A 17,909-nucleotide genomic window follows, 5' to 3' on the forward strand; every position below is an offset into this window, starting at 1 on the left:
TCAACCCTAGAGTTATCTTGGTAAATTTACATTATTAGAGGCATATGGAGTTGAGATTGAGTGAGTATCAGTTTCCCATATCACATCTTGTCCTCTTTCTAGACCTTCACTATCAAAATAGAATGCCAGGCAAAATCATCAGCATTTTACATTTAGCTTTCTTTTTCCTCCCCTCCCCCGACCCCGCTCAGCCAATATAGTTAAATTTTCCTTAGTAAAAGATAGCATTTTTGAACTTTATTATACCAGTAAATTCAGCATTGCTCATCTTTTTACTTGTTAACTCAATTAGATCATTAGAATATTTATAATAATACTTTATTTAAACAGAACTATTAAGAATAAGATATTCCATATATATCATTTTTTCAGATCATCCAAATTAAGCTATGTAAGTACCAATTTCTAAAAAAATTTTTTTGAGTGGAAAACATTATTAATTTTCTTACAATCGTGCATAAAAAGTAAATATGTTTTGCATGAAGGCCTGGCACAGAGTCCTTTGACGGAGACTCATACACTTTAATTTAGGAACATGAGACCTGACATGTTTTTTTAGCCATTCATTATGTGTTTTGCATATTTCTAGATTAGAGTTACAACAGTTAACGTTAACAATATTGAATAAGAAATTTCTGATTGAAGAGTTGTTACTATGATTTAGGTCCTAAAGGATCTGTCTTTTTAAAAGTTGTTTAGACTGAAGCTACATAGGGCATCTCCTGGCTTTCTTTGTGCTTCTTAACTAAATCTGTTAACATCACCCAACAGATTAGGAATAGTAAGAAAGAAAAATAGTGCAATAAATTCAATATAATGAATATTTTAAAATAGGAACCATCTTCTATGGGGATTCAATTACCTCTTTCTTGAAACTAGGGAAAGACTTTATCCAATTCTTTTTCTGACTTGTTCTTTAACTTCAAATAATGTACTTAAATTTTTCTTGTCAATTTTTATCTTTTTGTAAAAGAAAGCTTGAATTATATCTACTTTCTGCAAGTCTATTTAGGTAATGAGAAATTATGTTCATGGAATTGTGTTTATTAAAAGGTGCTCAGGGCACCTGGGTGGCTCAGTGGGTTAAAGCCTCTGCCTTCGGCTCAGGTCATGATCCCAGGGTCCTGGGATCGAGCCCCGCATCGGGCTCTCTGCTTACCAGGGAGCCTGCTTCTTCCTCTCTCTATCTCTCTCTGCCTACTTGTGATCTCTGTCTGTCAAATAAATAAATCTTTAAAAAAAAAAGTGCTCAGTATGGAAAAAGTAAACCATAACAAGAAAAATGAAGTAGCAAAAGCAGAAAATAAAAATGGGATTTCAAGGGTGCCTGGGTGGCTCAGAGGATTAAGCTTCTGCCTTCGGCTCAGGTCATGATCTCAGGGTCCTGGGATTGAGCCCCACATCGGGCTCTCTGCTCAGCAGGGAGCCTGTTTCTCCCTCTTTCTGCCTGCTTCTCTGCCTACTTGTGATCTCTGTCAAACAAATAAATAAAATCTTTTTAAAAAATGGTGTTTTATATGTCATAGAACAAAGGTGCAGTCTATATTCTTAGTTTTTACAAATTTGTAATAATCTGGCTTCAGAACATGGTTTTATATAAAGGTTCTCATTACCATGTTTGATTTTTTTTTAAATACTTTCTCAGAAACTAAGCTATCATTAGGACAAGCTAATCAAAATAACAGTAACTTGGATAGTAGAGTTTGTTGGGAAAAATAAAACACAGCAAGGGGAACTATCAACAAAATGAAAAGGCGGTCTACCAAATCAGAAAAAATACTTTCAAATTATATATTCCATAAGGGGTTAATATCCAAAATATATAAAGAACCTCTATAACTCAATAGCAAAAAGAAAAAAAAAAGAAAAAAGATTAAAAATGAGCAGAAGAGGGGCACCTGGGTTGCTCAGATGGTTAAGCATCTGCCTTTGGCTCATTTCATAATCCCAGGGTCCAGGATTAAGCTCCGTGTCGGGCTCCCTGCTCAGTGGGGAGTCTGCGTCTCCTCCTCCCTTGCCTCTAAGCTTGTGCTCTCTATTGCCATCTCTGTCTCCCTCTCTCAAGTAAATAAATAAAATCTTCAAAAAAATTTAAAAAATTAAAAATGGACAGAAGTTCTGAATAGATATTTTTCCAAAGAAGACATCCAGATGGTCAACACACATGTGAAAAGATGCTCAACATTAGTAATCATCAGGGAAATTCAAATCAAAACCACAGTGAGATACTGCCTCATACTTGTTAGTATGGCTTGTCAAAAGGACAAGAAGTAACAAGTGTTGGAGAGATTTGCAACAAAGCGAGTCCTTGTGCACCGTTAGTGAGAATGCAAACTGGTGCAGCCACTGTGGGAGACAGTTAAGGAGGTTCATCAAAAAATTAAAAATGGAACTACCGTATGAATGAACAAATCTCTTTTTGGGTATTTATCTGAAGAAAACAAGAACACTAACTCAAAGACATATATGCACCCCCGTGTTCATTGCAGCTTGGTTTACAATGGCCAAGATACAGAAACAGCCTAAGTGTCCATTGATGGATGAATGGATAAAGAAATGGTGGTATATCTATAATGGAATATTATTCAGCCGTATAATATGAAATCTTGCTGTTTGTGATAACTCGGGTGGACCCTGAGAGCATTATGCTGAATGAAATGTCAGAAAAAGATACTATATGATCTTTCTTATATGTGGAATAGAAAAAGAAAACAAAAAGCAAAGTCATAGATGCAGAGAACAGTTTGGTGGTCGCCAGAGGTGGGTGATAGGGCTATGAGAAATAGGTGAGGAGGGTCAAAAGGTAAGAAGAAAAAATAAAATAAAAACAGTAACAACAACAAAAACCCACATAGGTGGTTTCAGAACTATCTTATTCTTTATCCAGCTACTAACTTGTAGTTTTGGTAGCGTACTCTGCGTTGGTAAATGGTGGGTCCTGCAAAGAAATGAAGTTTACTTATGACAAGAGAACATTGTAACCAAAAAGAAAGCACAGATTAATTTAACAGTCATAAATTTACTTGTTTTTAGGGAGTTAGAATTTACAGAGGTTTTTAGCAATAAGCTGGAAGAGTTATTAGGAGAGGCCCTCACAGAGGGAAATTGGAGAACTAATCTCCGTTTTGTTTTGATTTTGGTGAAAAAACAAAAACCACAGGAACATGCCACATACTGAGATTTTTAAAGACATAAACTATATTTTGGAATAACTAGATTTTTAGAAAAGTTTCTGAGCTAGCACAAAGAGTTTTCATATTCCCTCACCCAATTTCCCTCATTATTATAGTCTTCTATTAGCCCGGTACATTTGTCAAAAGTAAGAGACACACATTGCTGTATTACTATTTTGGGAGTGGGGGTGGGGTGTTGGTCTCTTTTTTTTTAATTGTAATAAGAAGACAACATTAGATCTACCCTCTTCAATTTTCAGGTGCACAAAACAGTATAATTTTTAGGTGCACAATAGAATATAATTTTTAGGTGCACAATACTGTGTTATAGCTGTAGGCACAGTGTTGTACAGCAGATCTCTAGAATTTATTCGTCTTGTATAACTGAAATGTTATACTCATTGAATAGCTCTGTGTTTCCCGCTCTCCCCTAGCCCCTGGCAGCCATGGTTCTACTCTCTGCTACTGTAAGTTTGATTATTTAGATACTTCGTGTAAATGGAATCATGCAGTATTTTTTCTGTGACTTGCTTATTTTATTTAGTATAATGTCTTCTAGGTTTATCCATGTTGTAGCATATGGCAGGATTTCTTCTTTTTAAAGGCTGAATAATATTCTATTGCACGTATACACCACCTTGTCTCTATCCGTTCATTTGTCCGTGGACATTTAGGCTGTTTTATATCTTGGCTATTGTGAATAATGCTTCAGTGAACTTGGGAGTGCAGGCCATCTCTTTGATATCCTGATTTCAGTTTTTCTGGATATATACCCAAGAGTGGGATTGCTGCCTCACATGGTTGGTTTATTTTTAATTTTGAGGGAAACTACCGTACTGTTTTTTGTGAGCAGCTGTACCATTTTACATTCCCACCAGTAGTGTACAAGGGTTCTAATTTCCTCACATCCTTGTCAGTACTTACCTTTTGGGTTTATTTGTTTGTTTGGATAATAGGTATGAGGTGATACTTCATTGTGGTTTTAAGTTGCAACTTTTTTTTTTTTTTTTTTGAGATTAGTGATATGGAACATCCTTTCATTCAACTGTTAACCATTTGTATGTCTTTGGAGAAATATCCAAGTCCTTTGCCCATTTTTTGGTTGAGCTATTTGGTTTTTTGCTATTGTAAGAGTTCTTATGTATTTTGGGCTTAGCCCCTAATTAGATGTATAGTTTGCAAATATTTCCCCCCATTCCTTAGGTTGCTTTTTTGTTTTATTGTTTCCTTTGCTATGCAGAAGCTTTCTAGTTTTAGGTAGTTCAACTTGTATACTTTTGCTTTTGTTCGCATTTGTTACTCCTATAGGATTCCAACTTTACTCTTTCCCATGTGGATAATCCAGTTTTTCCAACACCATTTGTTGAAGAGACTACCTCTCCCCATTGTGTATTCTTGGCACTCATGCTGAAGATTGGTTGGCTGTACATGGCTGGATTTATTTGGGGCTCTCTGTTCTGTTCCATTACTTTTTGTTTTTATGCCAATATCATAATTGTTTTAATTACTGTAGCTTTGTAATAGGTTCTGAAATCAGGGAGTGATTTCAGGAAAACAAATACAGCTTTGTTCTTCTTTCTCAAGATTGTTTTGACTATTGGGGTTTTTAGTGCTTCCATATAATTTTAGGATTTTTTTTTCTATTTTTGAAAAAAAATGCCATTGGTATTTTGGTAAGCATTGCTTTGAGTCTGTAGATCACTTTGGGTAATATGGACATTAAAACAATATTAGGTCTTCCAATTCATGAACATGGAATGTCTTTCCATTTTTTTGGTATCTAATTTGTTTCATCAATGTTTTACAATTTTCGGTGTAAAAGTCTTTCAGGTATGTTACTATTAATATCAATTTTTCCATTAATGTACTCTTTCTTTTCCAAGATCCAATTCAGGATACCACATTATATTTAATTGTCATACCTCCCTAGTCTTCTCTGGGAGAAGACCATTTCTTCTGAGAAAAAGACTTCTTTGTGGCAGTTTCTGTCTTTCCATGTTTTTCATGACTTTGACAGTTTTGAGAAGTATTGGTCAGATGTCCTGTAGAATGTCCCCCAGTCTTGTTATACATTTTCATCAGAATTCCTGGGTGACCAAGTGCATTGTCAATGAGCAGTAGTATTTTGAAAGGAACCTGTGTGTGTGTGTGTGTGTGTGTGTGTGTGTGTGTGTGTGTGTGTTGTAGGTCTCAACAGTAGGCTTAAAATATTTAGTAAAACATACTGTGAACAGAGGGACTATCATCCAGGCTGTGTCCATTTATAGAGCACAGAGTAGATTTAGCGTAATTCTTAAGGGCCCTAGGCTTTTTGGAATGGTAAATAGGAATAGCTTGGAGGACATTAGGAGAAGGAAGGGAAAAATCAAGGGAGGAAAATCAGAGGGGGAGACAAACCATGAGAGACTATGGACCCTGAGAAACAAACGGAGGGTTTTAGAGGGGAGGGGGTGGGGGGAAGGTTTAGCCCGTTTAAGGAGGGCACATATTGCATGGAGCACTGGGTATCATACATAAACAATGAATCATGGAACACTACACCAAAGACTAATGATGTACTGTATGGTGACTAACACAGCATAATTTTAAAAAATTAAGTAAGTTCAGCAGCAATGTTATTCCCTAAGAGAGTCTGTCTGTCCTGTGGAGCTGTAAAGCCACTCATTGACTTCTTCTCTCTAGCTATGAGAGTCCTAGATGGCATCTTTCAACAGAAGGCTGTTTCATGTGCATTGAAAACCTGTTCAGTAAAGTCATCTCCATTATTTTTCTGCAGCTAGTTCGGGGTTGATGCACCTTCTGCATCAGCACTTGCTGCTTCCCCTTGCACTTTACATTATAAAACTGGCTTCTTCCCTTAAACCTCATGAACCAGCCTCTGTTAGCGTCAGACTTTTCTCCTGCAAGTTCATCATCTCTCCCAGCCTTCATAGAATTGAATAGAGATGGGGCCTTGTTCTGGATTAGGCTTTAGCTGAAGAGGATTGTTGTGGCTGGTTTGACCTTTTATCCAGACCACTCAGACTTTCTCCACATCAGCAGTAAGGTGTTTTACTTTCTATGATTTGTCTGTTCACTGGACTAGCACTTTTAACTTCCTTCACGAACTTTTCCTTTGGGTTCACAGCTTGGCAGACTGGCACAAGAGGCCTAGCTTTGGGCCTGTCTCAGCTTTCAGTGTACTTTGCTCACTAAGCTTAATCATTTCTAGCTTTTGATTTAGAAAGCTTTCTTTCACTTGATCACTTAGAGGCCATTGTGGAATTATCAATTGTCTTCATTTCAATATTGTTGTGTCTCAGGAAATAGAGAGACCTGAAAAGAGGGAGAGAGATGACAGAGTAGCCAGTTGGTGGAACAGTCAGAACACCCACAACATTAATTAAGGTCGTTATCATATGTGGGTATGACTGATGGCACCCCAAAACAGTAGTAAAGTCAAAGATTACAGATCACCATAACAAGAACAGAAAAGTTTGTCACCAGAATTACCAAAATATAACACAGACATGAGCCGAGCAAATACTGTTGGAAAAATGGCTCCAGTAGACTTGTTCGATGCAGGGTTGACTTGTACCTTCAATATGTAAAAAATACAAATGTGCAAAGTATAGTAATATAAAATACGCTTGTACTAACCCACAGTCACACAGCTTTGAATAATAAAGAACTTTCCTGTGGTTAGAGGAAAAAAATAACTCTTCCCTGGACAGCTTTGTGTCAGAGTGATTATCAAGAGACTGTTTCCTTTGAAATACTGGACCTAAACACAGCATTCTTGGGAATAAAAATAATTTCTAGCAAGTATACCCCAGCTCTGTGTATTTGTCATGCATGAGTTCTAGGTGAATGTGAATGAAATCATGTCCGCCCACCAGGTGTTGTTAACAATAAAAGCAATAAAATTCTCCTTTCTTACTGTAACTGTGGCTACTCATCTCAGAGGATGTACTAGATTTAAAACACCCTTCAACTTAGGCTCCATATAACATATATCTGAAATAATCAAGTTTGGGGGTTTTTTAAAGATTTTTTATTTATTTACTTGACAGACAGAGATCACAAGTAGGCAGAGAGGTAGGCGGGGTGGTGCGGGGAGCTGGCTCCCCACTGGGCAGAGATCCGGATGTGGGGCTCAATCCCAGGACCCTAAGATCATGACCTGAGCCGAAGGCAGAGGCTTAATCCACTGAGCCACCCAAGCGCCCCATTTTTTTTTTTAGATTTTTTTTGAAATAATCAAGTTTTTTTACTCACACATTGGCTTTTAATACTATTTTGTCATGTATGTGATACCCATCTCTAGTAGTATAGAAGTTAGAGGTAAAGTATCAGAACATCAAGATCAGAAACTTGTGAAATTTAGGGGGTTAAAACCCTAGTGTATTAGGAAATGAGTTAAAGTGTATTTGTTTCTCTATATTTCTACTTTTAATCTTTCTTTGTATTTTACTTCAAAAGAATATTTTTACTTTTTTATTCCATTCTCAGTATTTTAATTTCTACATTACCAAGATCTTCCCCCCCCAAATTTATTTTTTTTTCTTGTTACTTGTCTTTAAAGACACTTCACTTGGGGTGCCTGGGTGGCTCAATTGGTTAATTGTCCAACTCTTGATTTTGACTCAGGTCATGATTTCAAGGTTGTAGGATCAAGCCCCATGTCGGGTTCTGTGCTGGGTGTGGAGCCTGCTTGAGATTCTCTGTCTCCCGCTGCCCCTCCCCTCTGAGCTATCTTTCTCCCTCTGTCTCTCTCTTAAAAATAAATAAATAAATAAATAAATCTTTTTTTTTTTTTAAAGATTTTACTTATTTATTTATTTGACAGAGATTTATTTTATTTATTTCATTTATTTATTTGACAGAAATCACAAGCAGACTCCCTGGTGAGCAGAGAACCCGATATGGGGCTCGATCCCAGGACCCTGAGATCATGATCTGAGCTGAAGGCAGAGGCTTAACCCACTGAGCCACCCAGGTGCCCCTAAATAAATAAATCTTTAAAGACACTTCACTTTTCATTTTTTTCCCAGCATCATCTGTCTCTTCTTTCTTTCTCTCTCTCTCTCTTTTTGGTCACCCAAGAGCTGGCTCTTGAAAAGATAAGAAGGTAGAGATTAATTTATGCTCCCTTAATATCCCTTGTTATAGATCTTCCAAAAATATTAAATTCATGGCAAATTCCCTGAAGTAATTTTCTCCACCTATTTTAGTGTTTGGAAAAGTTCTTGGTTTCCACCTTATTCTCCCCAGTTTTAGGAGGAGCCATTTTGGCTCTTATACACTTTCAGTTCCAGAGTCCTCAAAGGAAAAATTGTGCTTTTGATTTCTGGTCCCTGTGATGTTAGGGCTCCCTACCCCCTCAACACACACACGGTGACATAGCTCTCTAGCTTTCTCTGTTCTCAGGGTGGGTTATTCTCAGAAAGATGGTGTGCTTCTCCCTCTTGGGGTCAGACCACATACTGGCCCCAGGATCTGAATCTCTGTGGAATGATGTTGCCCATGGTTTTCCTAGTCCTGAAGATAGGGTATGCTTTCCTACCAGAGGTGGGAGTTTTCTTCTTATGTCAGAGTCATCAGGTCAACATGTTACAGATCGGAACTTGGCACAGGAGGAAAAAAAAGACTCTTCAGTAATGACTAAAGGGTTATCAGTTTGACATGAATGTTTATAGCTGTTAACTCCCAGGAGGTATGGGGCAGTCATTAAACTGGGTCATCAGGTGACTCTGGAGGACATCTTGGGAAGAAACAGAGTACTTATTAAGTGTGGAGTCAAAGCAGTCTCATGTCCTTGCATCTAACCCTCTAACACTTGCTTAATAGGGCACCCACACTTAATATACATAGCATACTCTCAGAATTTCTTGGAAGCGATATTTTTTTTGTCTTGTTTTCAACTTTTAAATGATCTTTTACATTATTTTTAAAATCTTTTCTGCTGTGGATTAAAAATGCTGGTAATGATTTCCATGTATTCCTTAATACTGTTCTTTTGGTCCCTGTGTCTCTCTCTGGGAATTCTGTCCAGATGTCAGAGATGGCGGCATAATTGCAGTAATTCTGGTACTGTGTGCCTTATAGCTTGCAGACAGAGGAAAAAGGTGATGGAGCAACTGTGTTTCAGCCCATGGGTCTTGTTCTCAGACCTCTCCCTCCATCCCAACCAACCCATGTCCCATTTTAGGAATCAGAAAATAAAATTTCTGAAAACAACTATTTTCTAGTTCTGAAAAGAAGTAGTAATAATTTTTTATTCCATGTGAATGAGTTGTTGAAGAAATTGATATATTTTATCATTTATACACGTAGACAAATAAAAATGATTGTTACCTTTTAATTTGTATTTTTACATAACACGTTGTGATTATCTAGGGAACTCCTAAATATAATATCAGCCTTTGATAAATTCTGTGTGATAGTAAATGGAATCTGTTTTCTCATTCTTAGAACATGAGTTTGAACGGACCATATGAAATTCCTGTGTTTGTAGGTCACATATGGTCATACGTGGCAATTTCCTGTGATTCTAATACATTTCTGTCTGTGATCCAAGGGAAGGAAGAGGTTGTTAATGTAGAAGATAACTTACCCTTGCTTTTTAAGTATTATGCTTATTCTGTTTCTGGATAATTTACAAGACCAGAAACTCCAGTACTTAGTTGTATTTAATAAATTCAATTAAATATTACTTATTCATATGTAATAATCCTTAATCATTTTAAATAAAAACAAATCCCCTTATATGTATCCTGGAGCACTTGCTCGAGCTCTTTCCATCGATGTCTTCTGTAGGAGGTTTGATAAAACAAGGTGAAGTCCCTTGGCCAGGTTCTTTGATGTCTGTTTTCATCTTGGCAGAATTATGAATTGACTCTATGAAAACTGAAATTATAGCTTTGAAACAGAGCTAAGAATAACAGAGTTTTTCTCCTGTCCATTTTATTAATTTGGTAAAATAGAACAGAATGTGAGTCTGTCTGATCTTGTACAAAGAAGTTAACCTATCCAAAGTGCCTCATTTATAACCAAAAGAGACCTAGTCACCCATTGATTATAACTTAGGAAAAGAAAATGTGAAAGTTTCAAACTTCTAACTATTCACCTAATAAATGCTTACTGATCTCCTATACAAAGGTGGAGTTAATGATTCACAATCAATTTTATGTGCGTTGCAGTTTTTTTCTTTACTTGGAATGATGAGGTTTCATAAGTGAACTCTGTAGACACTATCGAGTGGTATTTGTACTTTTACAAAATGAGAGAATCAGGGTAGTTAATTGCTAGAAACAGAACTCACTTTTTCTGTGTGAAGTTAATTGATTTCTTTAGTGTATAGGCACTGATTTAATCTGAATAAATATGATCAGTCAGAACAGAGGGTAGTTATAGCTGGATAGGGTCTTGGAGGCCCACTGTTGTATTTTCAGTAGCTAGATGGTGGTGGAGTTGGGAAAGGAGGGGTTAGGGTGTCTCTCATAAGGAACAATTTCAGTTATAACTGCCTGTATGGCCTGACCACTACCTGCCAGTGGAACATCAGTCCTGATGTTCATGCAGGTCATTTGGCAGATTCTACAATAGGGATAAGCAAGGATGCTGTGGGAGCATCCAAGAGAGGTCCCTAATCAAACCTTGTTGATGGGGTGGAGCAGAGGCCTGTGAAACTTCCTGGAAGAAGTAGTGGAGATGTGATACATAAAGAGTGAGCTGGAGTATACTTACTAGAATGAGGATGGGTGCTTAGGGCATAGTGTGAAGCCATATGCTATGTGCAAGCAGCTCACTATTCCCGACACAGAAATGGATCTGTTTTGGGAGGGTTGAGGCAAGGTTGTTCCAGGCCTCGTATTCGAACTGAGGTGTTTAGACTCTGCCCTGGCACACTAGGGAACTACTGAAAGGTTTTAAGTAGAGGAATAACATAAAATATTCATTTTAGAGAGATTATTTGCATGGCCGTCAGAAAGGTTTGAGAGAGACAAGGCTGGACTTAGGTTGACTACTAGGGATGTTGTTATAGCACTCGGGAGACATCACAAGGATCTTCGGTGGCAAAAAGTCAAGAAATACTAGAAAAATTGGAGTTCTTTGTGATTGAATGGCTGACTGCACATAGATCATGAAGGAGAGGTAAGAAATAAGGAAGTCTCTGATTTGGACCTTGATGTGGATGGTTGGCCACCAGCTGAGATAGGGAGTTAATAAGTAGATGATATTTGACTTGGTAAAAGACACTTTATTTAATTTGGACTATACTGAGCAGAGGCATGTCAAAATTAACATAAAGAAGTTTTGGTTTCTTACACAGAACCCAAAGGAGTATCCCTGATTGGCGGGCAGCTCTCTGTGCACTGATTTGGGGATTCAGATTCCTTCTATCCATGGCTCCACCATTTTCAACATGTAGTTGGCAGAAAGGGAAAGAACATGGAACCATAGTGCTTGGAAGGCTTTGTGGTCCAACCCTGGATTTATTATATGTCACTCTCACCCACTCTCTGTTGGCTGGACCTTATTCACATGACCAACCCTAACCTCAGGAAGGCTGGGAAATGTCTAACTGTGCCCAGGAATAAGGGGAAAAGATTTGGGGAATTAGCTTATAGATTGTGCTACCTGAAGACTGGGAAACTTTTGGTTATTGAAGTCTGAGACTTGGTGGAAGGATCTGAGCTGGAAATGTGGCTTTAGGTGTCATTAGAGATAGGAACAGTTTATATCAGGAAAGCAGATGAAGTCACTGTCGGAGAAAAAGTGGAGACGAGCAGAAGGTCAAGGACAGAACTTTTAAGTTGGCCAACACACAAAGCTGGGGTGGGAAAAGGGATGCTGGGAAGGAGCTGGAAAGCCTTGAAATAGGAAGACCAGGGGAGTATCTCAAGGAGCTGGTTAAAAAAAAAAAAAAAAAGCATAAAATGTAGTAGAAAGGTGCAGGAATATAGTAAAGTAAACCCACGAGATGTCTACTGCATCAGGTAGTTAAATGTTAGAGACCTGAGAGAGTAGTTCTCACTTCGAAAGCATGGTCAAGGCAGAAAGGAGATTTTAGCACGAGAAATCAGCAGGGAGGAGCTACGGAGTGGGGAGGATAGAGAAACGAGCCAGGGGGAGAGCTGATGTAACAAAGTCCCCTAGAGAATAGGAATAAGAAAGTTTACTAAATGAAGTTTTGAGTTTGTAGAAGTGCTGCTTTTTTACATGCTTTCCTTTTTGTAAGCCCATATTATGATTGATAACTGAGATTTGTTACAAACGATTTTGTTAACTTACCTGGTAATAAAGACTGCAATTATATTTCTAGCTCTATGTTAGCTGGTTTACGTGATCAGTCCACCTGTCCTGGGAAATACAATTAATCTTTGAAAGGAAAATCACATTTTTCTTGGTTTTGAATACAAAGTACAATGCAGCAAAGGGAAATATTACTACTGTAACTTTGTTATAACTTGGCAAAACTGAGGCAAATTGTAAATCTTTTATTTTCTCTAAAACGGAATTCTAACCTCTCTTTTACATTTAAACAAATATTGGTATTATATTTCTTATCTTCCTCACTCCTAGTCTTTAGCTAGGAGAGTGTTTAGAGGCCCTTTCTTTCGCAGAATATTTCATAATGGGGAAGTGAGATAGAAATAAAGAGGCTTACATTTGGATTGAGGTGAGTACTGAACTTTCTAATGTTTAGTATTGAGCCACAAAACCTAGTTTTATTATTAAATCACTCCATAGCTATCTTTCCCTTTTTCTTCCAGTCAGTTAACATCTTCCAGTAAGTCACATAACATTAATTTAAAATGCTTTAAAAATTGTTTCTGTAGGGATACCTGGCTGGCCTGGTCAGTAGAGTATGTGACTCTTGATCACAGGGTTGTGGGTTCAAGCTCCATGCTGGGTGTAGAGATTACTTAAAGATAAAATCTTTAAAAAAAAAAAAAAAGGCCACAAATTTTTAACAAGTCAGGAAATGACAGATGCTGGCAAGGATGTGGAGAAAGGGGAACCCTCCTACACTGTTGGTAGGAATGCAAGCTGATGCAGCCACTCTGGAAAACAGCATGGAGGTTCCTCAAAAAGTTGAAAATAGAGCTACCCTATGACCTAGCAATTGCACTACTGGGTATTTACCCTAAGGATACAAATGTAGTGATCCAAAGGGGCACGTGCACCCAAATGTTTATAGCAGCAATGTCCACAATAGCCAAACTATGGAAAGAATCTAGATGTCCATCAACAGGCGAATGGTTAAAGAAGATGTGATATATAGATATAGATATATAGATATCTCTATAGATATATATATCTATATATATCTATATATATCTATATCTATCTATCTATATATATATAATGGAATACTATGCAGCCATCAAAAGAAATGAAATCTTGCCGTTTGTAATGACGTGGATGGAACTAGAGGGTATTATGCTGAGTGAAATAAGTCAATCAGAGAAAGACAATTATCATATGATCTCCCTGATATGAGGAATTTGAGAGGCAAAATGGGGGGTTTGAGGAGTAGGGAAGGAAAAAATGAAACAAGATGGGATCGGGAGGGAGACAAACCATCAGAGACTCTTAATCTCACAAAACAGAGGGTTGCTGGGAAGAGGGGAGTAGGGAGAGGGTGGCTGGGTTATGGACATTGGGATGGTATGTGATATGGTGAGTGCTGTGAACTGTGTAAGCCTGATGATTCACAGGCCTGTACCCATCAGGCAAATAATACATTATATGTTAATTTAAAAAAATTCTATGACCAAAAAAAATTTGTTTCTGTATATTGTACATTGTTTCTCACTTAAGACCAGAATATAGGTAACAAATCTGCAAATAAGCCATTTCTACCTATATATGAATGATAAAGGTGATGGCAAGAATCATTTTTAGTATGTTTTATATTGTATTTTAAACAAGATTTCACAGAACTGTTCAAATATATTCATTTTGCCTTTCTGTAAAAACCTTAAAACATTACCAAAGGTGATGTTTTGAGTTTGAATTACTGTCTTTGGGAATGAAATTTAATATTTGTACTTGGGTGCATTGAGGTTTTTTTCTTAATGTCATGTTATTAACATTATTTCTTCTACTTTCTTTCAAATTCTCCTATTAGGAAGTAGAATCAAAGTAATAAGTAAAATATATTTGAAATATTGACTTCAGTTTAAATCTACTTTCTAGAAAAAAGTAGATAACCGTATTCATCTTTTATTCTTAATTCCTATTTTGCTATCTAGTTTATAACTGACCTTGAATAAAAAATATTCGTGAGTTGAGGATAATGCTTCAGTTAGTATCTTTTATTTATTCTTAATTCCTATTTTGCTATCTAGTTTATAATTGACCTTGAATAAAAAATATTCGTGAGTTGAGGATAATGCTTCAGTCAGTATCTTTTTAGAAACATTTGTAAGTGTGACATAATAGAGCATACAACATTTCTAGTTCATCTTATTGCTGTGTTCTTTGCATACTTGATACTGGAGTCTGTCTTTAATGGCAAAAAGATGAGTTGGCCATGAAATGAGTATCCAGCAATCATCTTTCCTTTATGCTAGCCAAAATACATTTCAGAGCTAAAGTTGCACCATTCAAGAAATGTATGTTTGCTGATGAGATTTTAAAGAAAGGCAGACTTTGTGTCACCCTGGCCCAGTGCTTCAATCATGCCCAGAATCTCTTCTGCATCACAGGCCTATTTTTCTCTGAGAATCACTTTCACTCTTGTCATTTATGTAAAGGTGTATTTTTAGCTTCGTAACTTCTCTGTTTTATCAGTGCCTTGTTTTGTGTGTCAAATAGGTTGTTGGATTTTGAGGAGGGAGATAGAGATGGCTGTGAGGTCTGTTTCTCGTCTCTGTAAACTGGCAAGCATTGTGTTGGACATGTGGATAGAGAGGTAAATTTTGGTATCTGGCATAGTCCCCTCTGTCAGGGAGCAGTAGATATAGTGTCCCTCCGAAAAGCCTGCTCCTTCCTCTCTTGCGCAGCTATAACAGTTCTAATTCTACATCCAGTTCTGTCCCTTCCATAGAACTCACTTGGGCGTCACATCATGATATTAGTCACAATAGCTGCTATAACGAATAGGACTCCCAATTTCAGTGGCTTAGCACCCTATACATTTGCATTTCACTCATATCAAACAGTGCAGTGTGTTTCTGAGTAAGTGGGCTCTATTGCACACAGTGATTTAAAGACCCTGAAAAACCCCGAAGGACAGAGGAAGCTCAATCATCCTCCAAGGTCACCTTGGATGTCAATGTCCAGATTGCAGAAGGCAAAAGAGCATAAGGGGCCTGGAAATCACAGGTATCCGCTTCCTCGCTCCATTGTCAAGAGCTCACACACGGGGTCACCCCTAGCTGCAGTGCAGACCAGGAAATACAAGTCGTTGAGCCCCAAAAGAGTGGCTGCTAAGGTGGGTTGAAGGGCAGTGATGAATTTCCCACCATTGGAGAGTTAAGTCTCATCTAACCCTGTTTCTTTCTGCTGGGATATATAGAATGAACTGTTTTCCTTTAGTAATTGATTCTGTTTCAGAAATCACCTGGGAACTGAAATGGAAGGGAAGAGGTTATTTTCTTTCTCCCATACAATGAACTTACTTTAAAAAGCAGGAAAACCAAATATTTGAAGGTGTTCCTGTTAACCTGCTGGAAATACTTTCTCTTAGGTGATGCTGCTGTTCTCTGGGCCATCTGGCACCCTGCTCTGGGGAAGCACCTCCTCTGTGAGATCCACTCCCCAGCCGCCTCTTCCCCCTCCTGCTTCCCCAGGCATAGTCAGCCCTGGCGGCCTCACTGCCCAGCTAGGACTTGAACATGCCTACGTCCGTTTAATCCTTTCACTCCTCACTCATCCAAGCACTTACAAGATGGAAAAAAAAAAGTTGGAATTCATTGTGTTATAATCACAGACTAATTAGCAAAGGTGCCAGGGTAGGAGGGGGGAGGCACTGAGCACCAGGTTCTTGGGGATGAGGGAGTTGTGGCAAGGCTTCTTTTAGAGGGAGGAAATTTGGGGTGCCTGGATAGCTGAGTGGATTAAGCATCGCACTCCTGATTTTTGGCTCAGGTCATGGAGATTGAGCTCTGAGTCAGGCTCCCCACTCAGCAGGGAATCTGATTCTCCCTCTCCCTTTGCCCCTTTTCTCACTCTTACTCTCTCTCTCTCTCAAATAAATAAATAAGTCTTTGAGGGAAGAAGATTGGTCCAGATCTCCTTAATTATTCATGGATGCTTTTCCTCCCCCAATGATGAAGTTTATGAGCAAAAGAGGCCTGCTGTGGTCATCTCTAACTCTAGCACCCAGTACAGTGACAAGCTCATACTAGACACTCAGTAAACCAAATACACTGGATGATGATATATGTCAGTGCATTTATAAATTTTATTTATTCTGCAATTTTCCATACATTATCTCATACTCCTCATTACAGCTTTAGGAGAGGGCAGATATTCTTACTCTTGGTTTATAGATAACAGATTCAGAGATAGTTCAGAGAATTTGCCAGTGTTGTTCAGCGGATTCATGGGCCAGATCTCCGGTATTCTGCTCCTGAGCTGATGTATATGGGCAAGAATGTTCTTTTTAGCAGAAACAAAGTGACAGTTCTTCTACCATGTTCTGTAGCTTTTTATATTCCTGCCAGTACAGTGTTTTGTACTCAGTACATGTTCTATAAATATTTCTTAAACAATTGACAATGATTTAAAATGTATAAATCAGATTCATCTGAATTGGACAAGCTTCTTGTTAGAGGTTGGCATAAGCTTTTACCTATCATTGTTGTGCCCCAGGTGAAAAAAATTTGCCTCTAGTATATTCTAATTCAAGGATTTTTTTTTTTTTTAAATTCAAGGAGTCTTTAAAATGCTAGTTTAGTTTCTCCTTTTCTTTGGCTTCTTCATTCTGCAAGCACTTATCCCTTTAGAGTCTTCCCAAGGACACTGTGAAAGCTGAGACTGGATGAATGTTCTTACCACAACAGGTTAATTCATTTCTATAATGGACTTGCTTTAATGTCCTTTGATGCTCTAAAATCTCAAACTTCTTTGGTATTAGAGTTTATGATAGACATTGATTGCTTCCATCTCTGAATTACTTACATTTCATCCCATAAATGTTGAGAATATATATTTCTCTACAGAAATATTATGAAAATAATATGCCTAGCTTATTAAAATTGCAGCTAAGGATGAAGGCATGGCTCATAGAAGCATAAAATTACCTAGATATTCTGCTTCACTGAAACGTCCGTGTCTGAAGACAGACTTACTTTGTACCTTCCATGTCTGTCCTGCTCCCTGCTCCTCTCCCGCCACCATGCCACAGCCACTTCCAGCCACTGCCCATCTCATTTAGCGGAGATGGACCACAAAGACATCCTGACCACTTGCTCCTTTTCTTTATATAATGCATACCTAATTCATGTTTGTGCGGTGCTGGCATTGGCTTCTAAAATGTTTCTGAAATTGGAGAACTTGAGACTTCTATGTATGAAAGCCAGGTGTGAGTGCATTGCCTCATCTACTTGTCACTATGAAAGTATGGAGAAGGAGCTGAGAGTTTACTGTCAAATCATCAAGAGGACTTGGGTTAAAAAAATAAATTTTAAGGAGGTTTCAATGTTAGAAGATATTTCCCTTCAATATACTTGAATAAGAATTTATTTCATCGTCTCTGGCAATACCTGCTTCTTCCGAGACTCTTGAACCAGGAGACAG

The 17,909-nt window shown here is 37.9% G+C and overlaps 1 protein-coding gene across 3 annotated transcripts in view; it reads left to right on the plus strand.

The window, feature by feature from the left end:
• Window positions 1-17,909, plus strand: part of OXCT1 (3-oxoacid CoA-transferase 1) — a gene marked incomplete at its 3' end in the record, with an annotated part of 125,471 nt that overhangs the window by 87,458 nt on the left and 20,104 nt on the right. Inside the window, exon 14 of one of the 3 annotated variants that reach the window (XM_080803961.1) lies at window positions 8,039-8,183. The exons of the other annotated variants lie outside the window; for them this stretch is intronic. Within the exon in view, the coding sequence (XP_080660087.1) occupies window positions 8,039-8,110 (72 nt within the window). Of the gene's footprint in view, window positions 1-8,038; window positions 8,184-17,909 lie in introns of those variants that run through there. 3 annotated transcript variants of the gene reach the window in all.

This window comes from Martes martes (assembly GCF_963455335.1).
Source record: "Martes martes genome assembly, chromosome: 5".
Lineage (NCBI taxonomy): Eukaryota > Metazoa > Chordata > Mammalia > Carnivora > Mustelidae > Martes > Martes martes.